The 13752-nt window shown below is 42.1% G+C and overlaps 2 protein-coding genes across 2 annotated transcripts; both read left to right on the forward strand.

Moving 5' to 3' along the window:
• Positions 1–258: 258 nt before the first annotated feature.
• rdh12l (retinol dehydrogenase 12, like) lies at positions 259–4663 on the forward strand. The gene is made up of 7 exons (XM_076158046.1): positions 259–414; positions 588–703; positions 1107–1262; positions 1350–1454; positions 2454–2663; positions 3416–3608; positions 4064–4663. The coding sequence occupies exons 1-7, from the start codon at positions 398–400 to the stop codon at positions 4164–4166; spliced, it is 900 nt and encodes a 299-aa protein (XP_076014161.1). The 5' UTR covers positions 259–397; the 3' UTR covers positions 4167–4663.
• A 96-nt stretch (positions 4664–4759) lies between these two features.
• LOC143006767 (phthioceranic/hydroxyphthioceranic acid synthase-like) lies at positions 4760–13725 on the forward strand. Its single transcript, XM_076158045.1, has 7 exons — positions 4760–5648; positions 5762–5844; positions 5940–6093; positions 6211–6371; positions 6525–6731; positions 6830–7011; positions 7640–13725. Exons 2-7 carry the CDS (start codon positions 5787–5789, stop codon positions 13142–13144), a joined length of 6267 nt encoding a protein of 2088 aa, XP_076014160.1. The 5' UTR covers positions 4760–5648; positions 5762–5786; the 3' UTR covers positions 13145–13725.
• The last annotated feature ends 27 nt before the right edge of the window (positions 13726–13752 follow it).

Below are 13752 nucleotides of genomic sequence, written 5' to 3' on the forward strand. Positions count from 1 at the left end.
GTAAAAAGGAGACACGCCCTGAAGTAATTATGTGTATTTCCGTCTATAAAATAACTTAAGCAGCGTTAAGGTCTTCTGCACCTCCATGTTTGTATATCGTGCGTTGGTTTTTTCTTTGGAGAAACACTCAAACTCACTGAAGTCTTGGTTACTCCTTAGATATATGGTCTGTACCACAATCCGACGAGTACTCGAACGCATCAAGCTTAACCATGACAATCGGCGTTGGGAAACAAGCGGGCATTTGATTGGCTGATTGTCACAGCCTTTCAGACGGCATCTATGTTGCTCATTTGTTGCTTTTTTCAAGGCGTAAACGCGTTCGGTGAGCTCTGTGGGATTGTTCTGTCTATAAACCTCAGCCCTGATATTAACTTCCGGGAGATACTGAGCTGAGATGCAAGCCACATGCAGGTGAGGCGCCAGTGTGAAGACTAATAACAACGATTATAAGTTTTCCTTAGTGGTAAACAAACTAACTATGGCTGGTTTATATCATCGACGGAGAGAGTTTTGCTTCCGTAACACTTTGCCGATCACGCCCATGATCCGATTGCACAAGTTTCACCGATTTCTCAACATTCCAGAACCATCTTCGGGAGGTCCTGGTCCTCTACAGCGAGGCTGGATGGCAAAACCGTGCTGATCACTGGTGCCAACACGGGGATTGGCAAAGAAACAGCCATAGACCTGGCAAAGAGAGGTGCACTGTTCTTACAATTCATCCTTAATTTACAGAACACGAACGTTTCGGACACACATCCACCATCATTGGTTGTAATCTAAACAGTTGACACCTTTGCTTTATTGATGGCTGCCATCTTCTGGATTCAGTTTACATTACACAAGGTTGTAAAAACGTCAATCAATCCATCCAGTCAATCCGTCAATCCATCAAATGTGGAACTTTTCATACAAGATTGCATCATTAAGTACTTCACTCTGAGAGGGAATGTATCAGTTAAAGAGATGAGAACACAGAAACTATCAATTATTTGTACAAATGGCAATAGTTGCATTGGAAGTGAGATCAAATGTTTTATGTATTATATATCTTATTTAAAGTGGTTTGGCCTATTTCTTGCAATGTAATCTGTGTTTGTTAGGGTCGAGGATCATCATGGCGTGCAGAGATATGGAAAAAGCACAGACCGCCTTGAAAGAAGTCATCGAACTCTCCGGCAATGAAAACATTGTGTGCATGAAACTGGACTTGTCGGACACCAAGTCGATTAAAGAGTTCGCCGAAGCCATCAATAAAGGTATGAAGCTGGAATTACATCTGAGAGGAGAATGTGTGTTCTGCTGTAAAATCACATTTTGTTATTTATCATTTTCTCTTTCTGCAGGAGAAGAAAAACTCAACATCCTCATCAACAACGCTGGAGTGATGGCCTGTCCGTACGGGAAAACAGTAGACGGATTCGAGACACAGATTGGGGTCAATCACTTTGGTAACTAAAACCTTTTAAAGTCCAACCAGAGCTGCAATCAAAGAATGAAAATGAAACATATACATACATGTAGGAGTAAATATCAATATTCTGACTTAGAACATTCTACAATGTAGCATTAGCACCATTGTAAAAAAGGAGAGTTTAAGGAAAAAGTTGAAATATTACAAGCAAATAAAGTCAGAATATTCAGTCTTATACACAGAATTTGGGGAGGCAGTGGCTCAGTGGGTAGTGCTTCCGCTTGGGAACTGGAGGGTCGCCGGTTCAAGTCCCTGCCGAGGTGCCCCTGAGCAAGGCACCGAACCCTCAATTGCTCCCCCCTCTGCGTAGGGTGGTAATGTAATGTAAGTCGCTTTGGATAAAAGCGCCTGCCAAATGCTTGTAATGTAATGTAATTCCAACTTTTTTCTCAGGAATTATTACAACATTATTTTGTAAATCTCTTTCGTTTTTTTCCCCCCACGCTGGCCCTCACACTCTGTTGTAGCATTTGCGTTATCTTATCGTGGTACAGTTCACATCCAAGGACTGATTGATCTAGACACTTACTGTAACATTGCTCAGGCACACATGAGGGTTTGTTTTGTTTCTCTGCCAAGCTGGCAGCTGCATCTTCATAGCCGCCAAGAAAATGACATCAGTGCGTCTCTCAGAATAGAATCATTTTAACAAAATGCATGTTTCTATTTAATGAACTCTGCTTGACACTGGGCTTTATTGTCTAGCAGGTCCTGTTTCATTATTACTCCCCGATGTTTGATAAGACTGAGCTCTCGGGAAGATAGCGAGGATAGGGTTCAGTTTATCAGGTGTACATATTATCCCCTGCAGAGGTTTATAGCTAAACCACAAGGACAGTGCCATTCCCTGCAACAAAAATAATCAATATTGTTGCGTGGATCAGCTCTGACATCATTAGTTTGACCATCACAAAGACGACTCACCTTTAAATCAGACATTACAAACTGGAGATGTTTCCCTTCTTCGTTTCTCCAGGTCACTTCCTGTTGGCGCACTTGCTCATCGACCTGATCAAGCGGTCGGCGCCGGCCCGGATCGTCACCGTGTCGTCGATGGCTCACAGCTGGGGTTCCATCAACCTGGAGGACATCAACAGTGAGAAGGGTTACAACACCAGAACAGCCTACGCCCAGAGCAAGCTGGCCAATGTCCTCTTCACTCACTCACTGGCAAAGAGACTGCAAGGTGTGTCATCCCCCCTCCCCTCTGCCACACACAGACACACAGACACAAACACACACGCACACACTTGGAAGTCATTATAGATCACCGTACATCTTAAATTGTCTTTATTCCCTTTTTAAAATGATCAAAGGTGCAGCAATTTTCTTCCATAAAAGAGGAAGAATACCAATCAGAGTTTTTATTTCCTCCTATTTGTCCACAGCGATCACAAGACTACATAACCAATAAGTTGCGTTGCTTTCGTTATGTAAAAGGGACATAAATTCGGTCAAAGTGCGTTATTTGGATTTTTAGAATACTTGTGCTGTGAATCTTTAGAAAATGATCAGCAGAAGAGGAAATTAACTTCATTTTCATGCCTACTTTAGGATCATTTGTCTATTCTCTTTCAAATTCTGGGTTGGTAACTGTTCAAAGCTCCAATCATTCATTTTTATCTCCTCTGTCAAGTTGACACACCTGAAAAGATGGGTCAACCCTTTCCAAAGAAGTCCTCGCTTGCTTAGGAAACAAGTTCTCCACGTCCTCCTCATTATCAATTATTATCTGAGGCTACATGGCTTCCATTTAAATCATTTCCCTGTTTGGGGAGAGATGAAAGTCTAAGTTGGCAAACGCCCTGGATGGCAACCAGTTATCACCCCACACTTACCTGGTTCACCTACGGCTCACAGCCCTGGAGGCGTTGAGGTCAGACCTTATCAGTCCATTAGTTTTTAATCATTCTTCTGTGGTATTTATTTATCACATAGGCACAGGCGTCACCGCGTACAGTCTCCACCCAGGAGTGGTCCAGACTGACTTGTGGCGTCATCTGAACGGCTTCCAGCAGTTTATGATGAAGATGGTCAGCCCCTTCACCAAGAACTCAGCCCAGGGGGCCCAGACCACCATTTACTGTGCGGTGGAACCAACGCTAGAGAAGGAGAGCGGCGGTTACTACAGGTAATGCTGAGTGTTAGAAAAGCTGAAAAAGCAACAAGAAGCAACTTGGAAACATTTGCAGAAGTTGGTTGGGAAACATTTCGTAACGGTGATGTCTTAATGTTTCAGCACAAAACATGGAGGTGGAAAGTGAAACGCTTCAGATTTCATACAGCTGCTTTGACTTTTAAATGAGAGTTAAAAGAGTTTCTGCTCTTTCTGTCCAGTCCCTATTTAACAATGTTAAAAGCTTAGTGATTGCCAAGCCAGGGTTATGCTTAAGTCAACACAGGCATTCCATTTGGCATTAAGTTTGCCACATTTTCGGCTTTGCAGCTTTGTATCCGATTGAGCCAGAGAGGAACAGAGCTGCTTTGTTTGATTCACAGTGCAGCAGTGAATGTTTGAACATGAAAACAAAATGACCCTGACAGTTTGTGAGTGTCTCATGCTGTCCTGCGCGCCTCTGTTTGCAGCGACTGCGCTCCAGCTTCCTGCTCGGCTGCAGGCAAAGACGACAAAGTGGCGGAGAAGCTGTGGGACCTGAGCTGTCAGATGCTTTCTGTAACCTGGGAGTGACTCAAATGAAAAAATCTACCGCGTTTGCAATCCACAGTGGTCCGACACTATTAGTGCGACTCAAATAAATACACATTACAGTAATGGATGTGTTTTCTCACATCTTCAGTATATTTATAAAGCTTTATTTGAGCCTCTAGCTGCTTTTCTACGAAGTACACAAGTGCACTATTTATAACTAAGAAAATATTATTGAGATTTAATATAAAATGCATTAAACATTTTAGAGGTTATTAATATAGGAACAATGTGATGTAATAAGACAGGTGTGCTGTGTGTGCAGCCGTAGAGAACACATGCACATCTTCAGTCTGAATAGACAAAGCATATAATGTTTCTAGTCATTACTCAAATGATCTATAAATATTCCTTGCATATTTTGGACTTCTAATATTAACAAAGGACTATTTGATATAGGTAGAACTGAAATGTTGTTGACAAGTCTTTATGTATTTTTCTCTGTGCTATTTGACATTAAACTCAGTTTTACACCATGACCTTTTTATCCCTCTTTGCATACTGTATGTTCTATATTGTAATCAGTCGGCAACAGGCATTTCTGGATAGTAACAAGTTTCTGGCAAATACATCTCTTCAGTACATTTTGTACTGTACAAGTATAGTTGTGACTGTAATTGAGGCTATTGTTGGAGGACAGCCCAAGTGATGATGATATTCTCAAAATTCATTCTCTTCTTCCTTGAGGGTCCAGGTTCAGCTTGCACCATTTTCTGCAGTAGTAAGCAACCAGGAAAGAAGTTACAAACATTTATCTCCCTGCAGAATGAGGGCATATAAAAGATGCAATAAAACAGAGATAACATCAAAATATTGACGTCTCCAAATGACCAGAATGGCCATCTGAAATGGTATCTTTGAAACTGAAGATGTAAATAGTTCTTAAACTAGCTTAATCGTCTAAATATCTTTATAATACATTATATATTGAATACAACTGTATCACTATCACTGTTTCTCCATTTTCTGCTGCTTTAATCTCTTATCTACTCTCTAATCTGTCTTGACCTACAGAAAATATTCCAAACATAGCTGATTGTATATACTTTACACACTTGCTCTACAAACAGATCATTTATTGACCTTTTGACATTATCGTCCACATTTCTATCTTAAAAAGGAACTAAGTGTGAAAGTGGATGTGTTAACAGAATGACAAACTTTTACAGGCTTAGTTGAGAGTTACCAGGAAAAAAATTCAGATCCAATTTCCTTGTTTGGATGATCGTTACTCACGGGGATAAGTGCCAAACGAAACCTGCCAATGTTGGATAACATTTTGACCCCCTCATTAAACATGGTCTAATCATTCGTGAGGCACCATAAATGTGTGCACTGAACTCCTTCATCTCCATGGCCACGTATACAGTCAATCATTAATGTTTTATAAGGAATAGAAGGTGGCTAAAAGAATAAAGTCGGAGTGATACCATCTCCACATGAAAAGGCTCATGGTATGGTGAGGTGAGGGATGCATGGCACAAACGGATTAATAACAAAGAGGTTTACAGAACTCTTTCACTTCTGGATTTGCGGTTGCCTTGATGCAGGGCAATGATTTTCAATCTTTTCTGCAGTTTTTCCAGGTGATGTCAAGACAGAATGGACGAAGCCGAAGATGGTATTGCCGTCGTGGGCATGGGATGCAATTTTCCAGGCGGTATGCATCCTTAAATTTGGAAAGATTTTTGAACTCTGGCCAAAATATTTATTTAATTTATAAAACTTCACTTTGTGTTTTTTTTTTTCGAACAGGAGAAGGGCTTGAGAATTTCTGGAAGGTTCTTGTTGAAGGGAGGAACTGCGCCGTTCCAATTCCCAAGGACAGATTTGACTTATCCAACTGGTATGACTCAGATGAAAACAAACCGGGTAAATCTCGCACGGCCAAGGCTTCCCTCATTGACGGGTAAGGTCTTTAAACATGTGGATGAATGAATATTGAGTAGAGAATAATGACAGTGAAGAACATGAGGAAATCTTGCAAATGTACTAAATCTGATATTCTGTTTGTGAATGTCCTCAGATTCAATGAATTTGACCACAAGTTCTTTGGTATCAGTGACAGTGAAGTCGAACAAATGGACCCTCAACAGAAGCAGCTTCTTCAGTGTGTGTACAGGGCTTTAGAAAATGCTGGAATGCCCATGGAGAAGGCAAATGGGACCAGGACGGGAGTGTTTTTCGGTCAGATGCTTAAAATGTTTTCAACATTTATTGTAACTTTCATAATAATGTTAAATGCATTTGCTAGTAGAAAATGTTTTTCCTGCAAAGATCCATGCTTAACTCAAACCTTTTCACTAATTGATTCACTCTTTTATGAACTTTTTATCATAGGCCTCATGAACAGAGATTATGAGACAAATGCTGCACATGTGCACCCGAGTGTGATCAACCACTGGACAGGCACAGGGCTCGCTATGAGCATATCAGCCAACCGAGTCTCCTACATCTTCAACTTCACTGGACCCTCACTCTCCATAGACTGTGCCTGCTCCTCATCACTTGTGGCTCTTCATCTTGCCTGTCAAGCCATTAAACAAGGTCTATATGTAACAAGCAGACAACTCTGATAGGATTAGTTGTATAAGTGCTTTTTTAGATTTGTACATGTATAAATACTGTTTTTTTTAAATCATCAGGAGACTGTGAGATGGCAGTATGTGGAGGGGTCAACTGTATCATAGAGCCGAGAGTGTTTGTTGCTCTCAGCAAGGCAAAGATGATCTCACCTGAGGGCACCAGCAAACCTTTCTCCAGCCGAGCAGACGGTTATGGCAGAGGGGAGGGCTGCGGGGTCGTTCTCCTCAAGCCACTGAAAAAGGTCAGAATATGGACAAATAATAACAATAATTGTATTTAATAATAATAAGCAATATTGCCATGATGATCTTTAATGTAATAACATTCACCAATTCTTTAAGTGTTTCCTACAACATGATATTATGCTAATTTGTATTGTTGTTTTCTAAGCAAGGACAATCGTCCTCTTCTAATAACTAAGCTATTTGGACTTTATTCATGCATGTTATAGTAAGCAATAATGATTTACTCCAACGATACTTTGGACCAGAATGATAACTGATATAACAATATGTATTCCCCATATCATCACTGGGAACATTCTGATGAGCGTCGGTAGAAAATAATTAATCTTTGTGGAAAATTGCCAACACTGGTTTAAAATAAGGAGCTTGTTATGTTTTGATTCCTCTCCTCTTTTCAATGGTTTCTGTTTGTGGACACACATTCTGAGCTGCTTCTAACACAAGCTGGCTGCTTTATCTGTTATCTATTTTGAACAGTGTTAGGGAAACAAATATTTTCCATTCAACAGTAAACTAAATCTGTAAAACAATGAATATAAGCTGATCTTCTTTTGAAAATAAACGTAATTCTAATATGCTCTATAACTCACTCAATAATTCTCAACTGCTTTACATGTGAAACAGGCTATACAGGACAATGACCATATATGGGGTGTCATCAAAAAAACAGCAGTCAACCAAGATGGTCACACAGTCGCGCCAATGACCAAGCCTTCCACGTTTCAACAAGAGGATCTACTGCGGAGAATCTACTCGGGGTCTGACCTCCTAAATGTCCAGTATGTGGAGGCCCATGGGACTGGAACGCCTGTCGGAGATCCAACAGAGGCGGGGAGCATCTCAAACGTCATCGCCAAACCCAGACCTCCTGGTTCAAATACCCTCATTATCGGATCTGTGAAGAGCAACATCGGACACACTGAATCTGCAGCAGGAGTTGCAGGACTCATTAAGGTACTCTTAATGATGAAACATGAAACAATTGTGCCCTCTGTTTTCTATTCTGAAGACAATTCAAGTGTTGATGCCAAAGCGCTGAACATAAAAGTTCCTACAAAGACAGAAAGATGGAACACCACAGGCGGAAGAATTGCAGGAGTGAATAACTTTGGCTTCGGGGGAACAAATGCACATGCCATAGTCGAACAACACAAACAGACACACACTGGGCGACAGAATGAAGGGAAACAGATGAAGTACTTTGTGTTGTCAGCAAATTCACAGAAATCTCTGACTCTGACAGTAGACGACATCATCAAACAGCTAGATGCACACAGACACATTGATCTAGATGCTCTGGTGTACACATCAGCCTGCAGGAGGAGCCATCAGAAGCACAGATACAGAAAGGCCATCTTGGTTTCATCTGTAGTTGATCTCAAAGAGAAAATCAAATCTGCAGTAGACAAAAACATTACACCCTCCACTGTAGATCCTAGGTTGATCTTTGTTTTCTGTGGTAATGGTGTCACGTACCATGGCATGTGTAAGCAGCTACTAAAACAGGAGCCTGTTTTCAGAGACAAAATCAAAGAAATTGGACAGATTTTTCAAAGATTTTGTTCCCTTGACATTGTCGCCACACTTGAGAGTGAGTTTGAGAGTAGTGACTTCAAACGAACAGACGTTGTCCAGCCCCTCCTCTTTGCTATTCAGGTTAGCATTGTTGCCCTGCTCAGGCACTGGGGTGTCAAGCCCGATGCAATACTTGGGCATTCAGTTGGCGAGGTTGCAGCTGCTCACTGCGCTGGCCTCTTGTCTCTTGAGGATGCGGTTAAAGTCATTTATTTACGCAGCCTTCTCCAGAGCAAGGCCACAGGGGGGAAGATGCTTGTGATTAGCAACATAGCTGTATCAGAGGTATCTGCCCTTCTCCCTCGTTATTCTGGGAAAATTTGCCTGGCTGCTTACAACAGCCCTCAGTCCTGCACCCTGTCAGGTGATGCAGATGCAATAGAGAAACTCCATGATGAGCTAAGCACCTCAAACAAGAGTAAGAATCTGTTTCTGCGCATCCTAGATGTCCCTGCTGCTTACCATAGCCACATGATGGACCCAATTTTGCCTGAAATAGAGAAGAGCATTGGCTCCTTAAAGGTGAATGATTTGGACACAGAGTTGTTCTCTACAGTGACAGGCAAGGAGGTAGAGCAGGGTGATTTCTGCAATGGTAAATACTGGGCGAGAAACATTCGCAAGCCGGTGTCATTTGAGCAGGCGGTAAAGTCATCAGCTAAAGGGAAGAAGAACGTAATCTATGTTGAGATAGGTCCAAGACGAGCCCTGCAAAGAAACATCATTGAATCGCTGGGAAACAATGCCCCTGTTCTTGTTGCCGTTCAGCCAGAAAAAGATCATGAAACATTGTTGTCTGTTGTATCCAAGCTGTTTGAGCTGGGCGTTCAGGTAGATTGGAACATGTTCTACAGAGGATTTGAGACAGTGCCACTGCCGTTCCCGAGGTACCAGTTTGATAGCTCCAATAGGGATGTTATCATTGGAGCAGCACAGAAAAGTACTGCGAGTAACCACCCCGTGCTGTGCCAGACAGGCAGTGACAGCAATGTTTTCAGCTGTGATCTTGCCTCTGATTCGTCGTTCTACCTGTTAGAGCACAAACACAATGGTATACCCATCATCCCTGGAGCTTTCTATGCCGATTTGGGTTTAGCCGCATACATGGCCGCTGCCAAACCAAAGGTACCCCTGAGTTCACTTCAGCTCAGTGTCAATTTCCACAGTCCATTTGTTTTAAGCCCAAATACACCTGAAATGAAAGTGCAGCTAGAGCAAACAGAGACGGGAACAATTTTCACTGTCTTATCTCCATCTGCAGTATATGCGTCAGGCACAGTGGTTTCCAAAAAAGAGAGGCAGATTGAGGAGCAACAGCTGGCTTTAAACTCCATCTACAAAAGATGCAAATCTGTGGTGAGTGCTGATGAGTTCTATTGGTATCTCTCTCAAGGAGGCTTTCAGTATGGGGATGTTTTTCAGAATAAGGGGGATGTGCACTTTGGAGTTGAACTCAAGGAGGCTTACACAGTCATCACAGTTCCAGAAAGATTACGGCCACAGTTGCATGACTCTTGTATTCATCCTGTCATACTGGACTACATGATGCAACTCCTCCCAGTTAGTGTAGGGCATATATTTGCTGGAAGGCCAGGGTTTCCTGCCAAAATAGGAAGTTTGACAGTGTACGAACCCTTGCAAGATGAGATGATTATCTACCTGAGAGCAGTTGATGTGGGTCTTGATGACTTTCAAGTTTGTGGCTGCTTCGCAGATAAAGAAGGCAGAGTGTTGGTTGAGGTCAAGCAGGCCCAAATCAAATACCTCGGCAGCCGCTCTCACGTTGTTGAGGAATACTTCTACCACAATGAGTACAATGTGATTCAGGAAGACACCACATCTGTTCATCTTCCCAAAGCCTTGGTCTTCTGTGACCGTATTGGGATCTCTAACATCCTGCAACAACACTTGGACTTAAGATCAAAATACGTCACCTTCAAACAAGCAAAAGACATCTTGAGGAACGGTTTTCCATCTCTGCTTGCAAATCTCAATATCACTAATATTGAGAAAAACTTTGATGAGGTCTTGTTTTTGGGGGGGCAAGAAGACCTCTCTTCAATGGAACCTGATGTGGTCCTGCAGAATTTGGCGAGCTCTTGTGAAACTTTACGGCAAATAGTCCTTGAACTCAAGCGAATACGGTTTCCAAACTCTATCAGAACAGTAACCTACTGTTCTTCTGACATCACACTTGACTATTTGAGTCCAGGTTATGCTCTTGTGGGTATGACCAGATCCTTTGCAGCAGAGCTACCCGATCTTTTATTTCAACTCATTGACATAAGCACTGACTCTGAGCAGGATGTTGCAGCTTTGTCTCATGTCCTGAGATCCTGTCCTTGCACCAAGTACCCAGAGCTGGTAGTGAAAGATGGGCTGATTTGGCAGCCCTCCATTGTTCGTACCAAACCCCAAACCACTGCCAGTTCAGAGGAATGCTTTTCCCCTTCATTGTCTGAGCTCTGCACCTTACAAACAGCTGATTCACACAGGATGATTAAACTTACTGCCACGTTTTTGGGTGATGGTGATCAGCCAATCAGTGACAGATCAGTTGAAATTCGGCCAAGGAAGATCGCTGTTCATTCATCTGATTACTTCCCTGTCAGTGCTTCACATCTGGAATATGGCGAGACACTTTACTGGAACAAACATTCATCTCAGAACCACAAGCTTCTTGCTCTTGATTTCTGTGGTACGATTACAGCAGTCGGGAAAAATGTCAGAAAACTTAAAGTGGGAGACCATGTTGCTTCCTGTTACCCGGTTGTGGCAGCAAACAAGGTCAAAGTTCCAGAGGATGTGTGCTACAGCACCAAACGCTTCCCATTCCTGCAAAAGACACCCTGTCTCTCTTACTTTGTTCTTGCATGGGAGATCTTGCATCGAGCCTTGCCCAAAGCCAAACAACATCTCGGAATCATTTCATCTGTTCCAGACTCCGCTCTGGAGAAGGTTTTGTCTCTCACATCTCACAAATCAGGTTGGAACGTGACTGTTGGCACACAATGCAACGGATCCTTTGTGAATGTTAATCAAATGGATGCGTTTGTCCTCCTGCCTCCATTTGACGAATCCCTGATTGCTAACACTTGCAGCTTTTCCGGGGTCCAAAATGTTGTCATTGTCTGTGAATCTCAGATTCAGAGTTTGCAGGTTCAAGATGTGTTCAAGGGTGTGAAGGACAATGTTCACGTGCAGATGATTCATATGCCAGCCATTTTGCAAAAGGGATCCTTGAGTGCACAGAGGCCACACATTTATTCCTGGCTCAAGTCTTTGAACTTGAGCAGGAAATTCACACTTGACAGCTTTAATCTGCAGACTGAAGGCATTGACATCCTTCCTTTGGAGAACCCGGCTTCATACTTCAGCTCAAAAAAACTGCCAGTTGTAGCTCTGGAAAAAGAGATTGGTAGCAAGCTGTCTAACATTCCGCTGCTGCCAAGAAAGAAGCAGCTTTTCCAGAAGAGAGCTGTATACATTGTGGCTGGTGGTCTCTCTGGTCTTGGTTTTGAAACTGTCAAGTTCATCTCACAAAAAGGGGGTGAACAAATCATCATACTCTCCAGGAGCAAGCCCACACCAGATGTACAAAAAGAGATAAACAATGTGGAGAAACAATGTGGGTCTAGCATCACCAGTATGGAGTGTGACATATCCGTCTCTGAGCAGGTGCGCAGGGTTATTTCCGCCATTGACCAGAAATACCCTCCAATCAGAGGAGTGTTTCACAGTGCAGTTGTCTTGCATGATGGTCTCATTGAGACCCTTGATAAATCTCTGTATGAGAAGGTTCTCAAACCCAAAGTCAATGGTGCCCTCAATTTGCACCATGCAACACAGCACTGCAAGTTAGATTACTTTGTGTGTTACTCCTCGATCTCAGCTTTTCTGGGAAATGCATCACAAACAAACTATGCAGCAGCCAATACCTTCCTTGACTTGTTCTGTCAGTACAGACGCTCACTTGGGCTCCCTGGACAGTCTATCAGCTGGGGAGCTCTGAACCTTGGTCTCCTCTTGAACAAAGAGCATTTCCAGCGTTTTTTGGAAGCAAAGGGGATGATGGTGTTAGAAGTAGCTGAGATTCATAAAAGTCTGGAACAGAGCCTTGTGCTAAATAGACCCCAACAGGCTGTGTGCAGGTTTCACTTCAGAAATATCAGGTTCAACATCCTGTCTCAGAATATTGCCTTGACCAATCGTCTGTCTGCTTTGGTAAATGAGGCTTTCCATAAGTCAAATGAGACAGATTCACAAAGTCAGCAAAGAGATTCTGTCTCACCAAAAGAGTATGTGGTATCTTTGATCAGTGAGACCATTGGGATGGACAAGAGTGAGCTGAGTGATGGCGAATTACCTCTTTCATCCTTAGGCATTGACTCAATGCAGGCTATGACTCTGCAGAATCTGATCTTTCAAGAAAGAGGTGTGAATGTGCCTTTGGTTACTTTGCTGGATCCTAATGCCACACTGTCAACTGTGGTTGCTGCACTTGGTGAGGGAGGTGGAGAGGTGGAGATCATTGATGATTCGACCAGACTCTAAAAATCTTGAGTGCAGATTGTTAATCAATGCTAGTTGTCGGGACATCGCCATACTGGACTAATTGAAGATTTTGTCTGTAATAATAAGCTAGCAATTGCCATTTAACATTCCTGTTTTGATTTCATGTGTTTGTATTGAGTTTTGCGTCACCTTTTAAGTTTTGTAAATGTTTTGTCATGCCTATATTATTTTTGGTATGTTTTAACCACACACCATCTGTTTTTACTTAATGAGTATACACTGAGTATTATTACTAATTGCATCATTATTGCTCTGCTGAGGATAATAGATTTTATAATACTGAACAATGTATGTCATTTAGGGGAAATACTTTTGAAATAATTTTAGTCTTTAACTTGTTTTATCTCTAGGTGTCTTCATCTGCCTTTTGTTTTTCATTCATATATATTCATTCACCTCTATCTCATGTTGACGAAGATGATAACAATGATTATGATGGAACATAAACTTCTGTGCTACATTATGGCATCTGTGATAAAAGTTCAATAGTGGACATGTATTTAGGATTACTGAGCCTTTTGCAGTTTGAACACACAAGTAACACACAAGTAAAGATTCAGTATAAAGATTCAGTATAAAATAATCTT

Source organism: Genypterus blacodes, unplaced genomic scaffold, assembly GCF_046128005.1.
Source record: "Genypterus blacodes isolate CSIRO-AG114 ecotype Tasmania unplaced genomic scaffold, CSIRO-AGI_Gbla_v1 ptg000076l_1, whole genome shotgun sequence".
Lineage (NCBI taxonomy): Eukaryota > Metazoa > Chordata > Actinopteri > Ophidiiformes > Ophidiidae > Genypterus > Genypterus blacodes.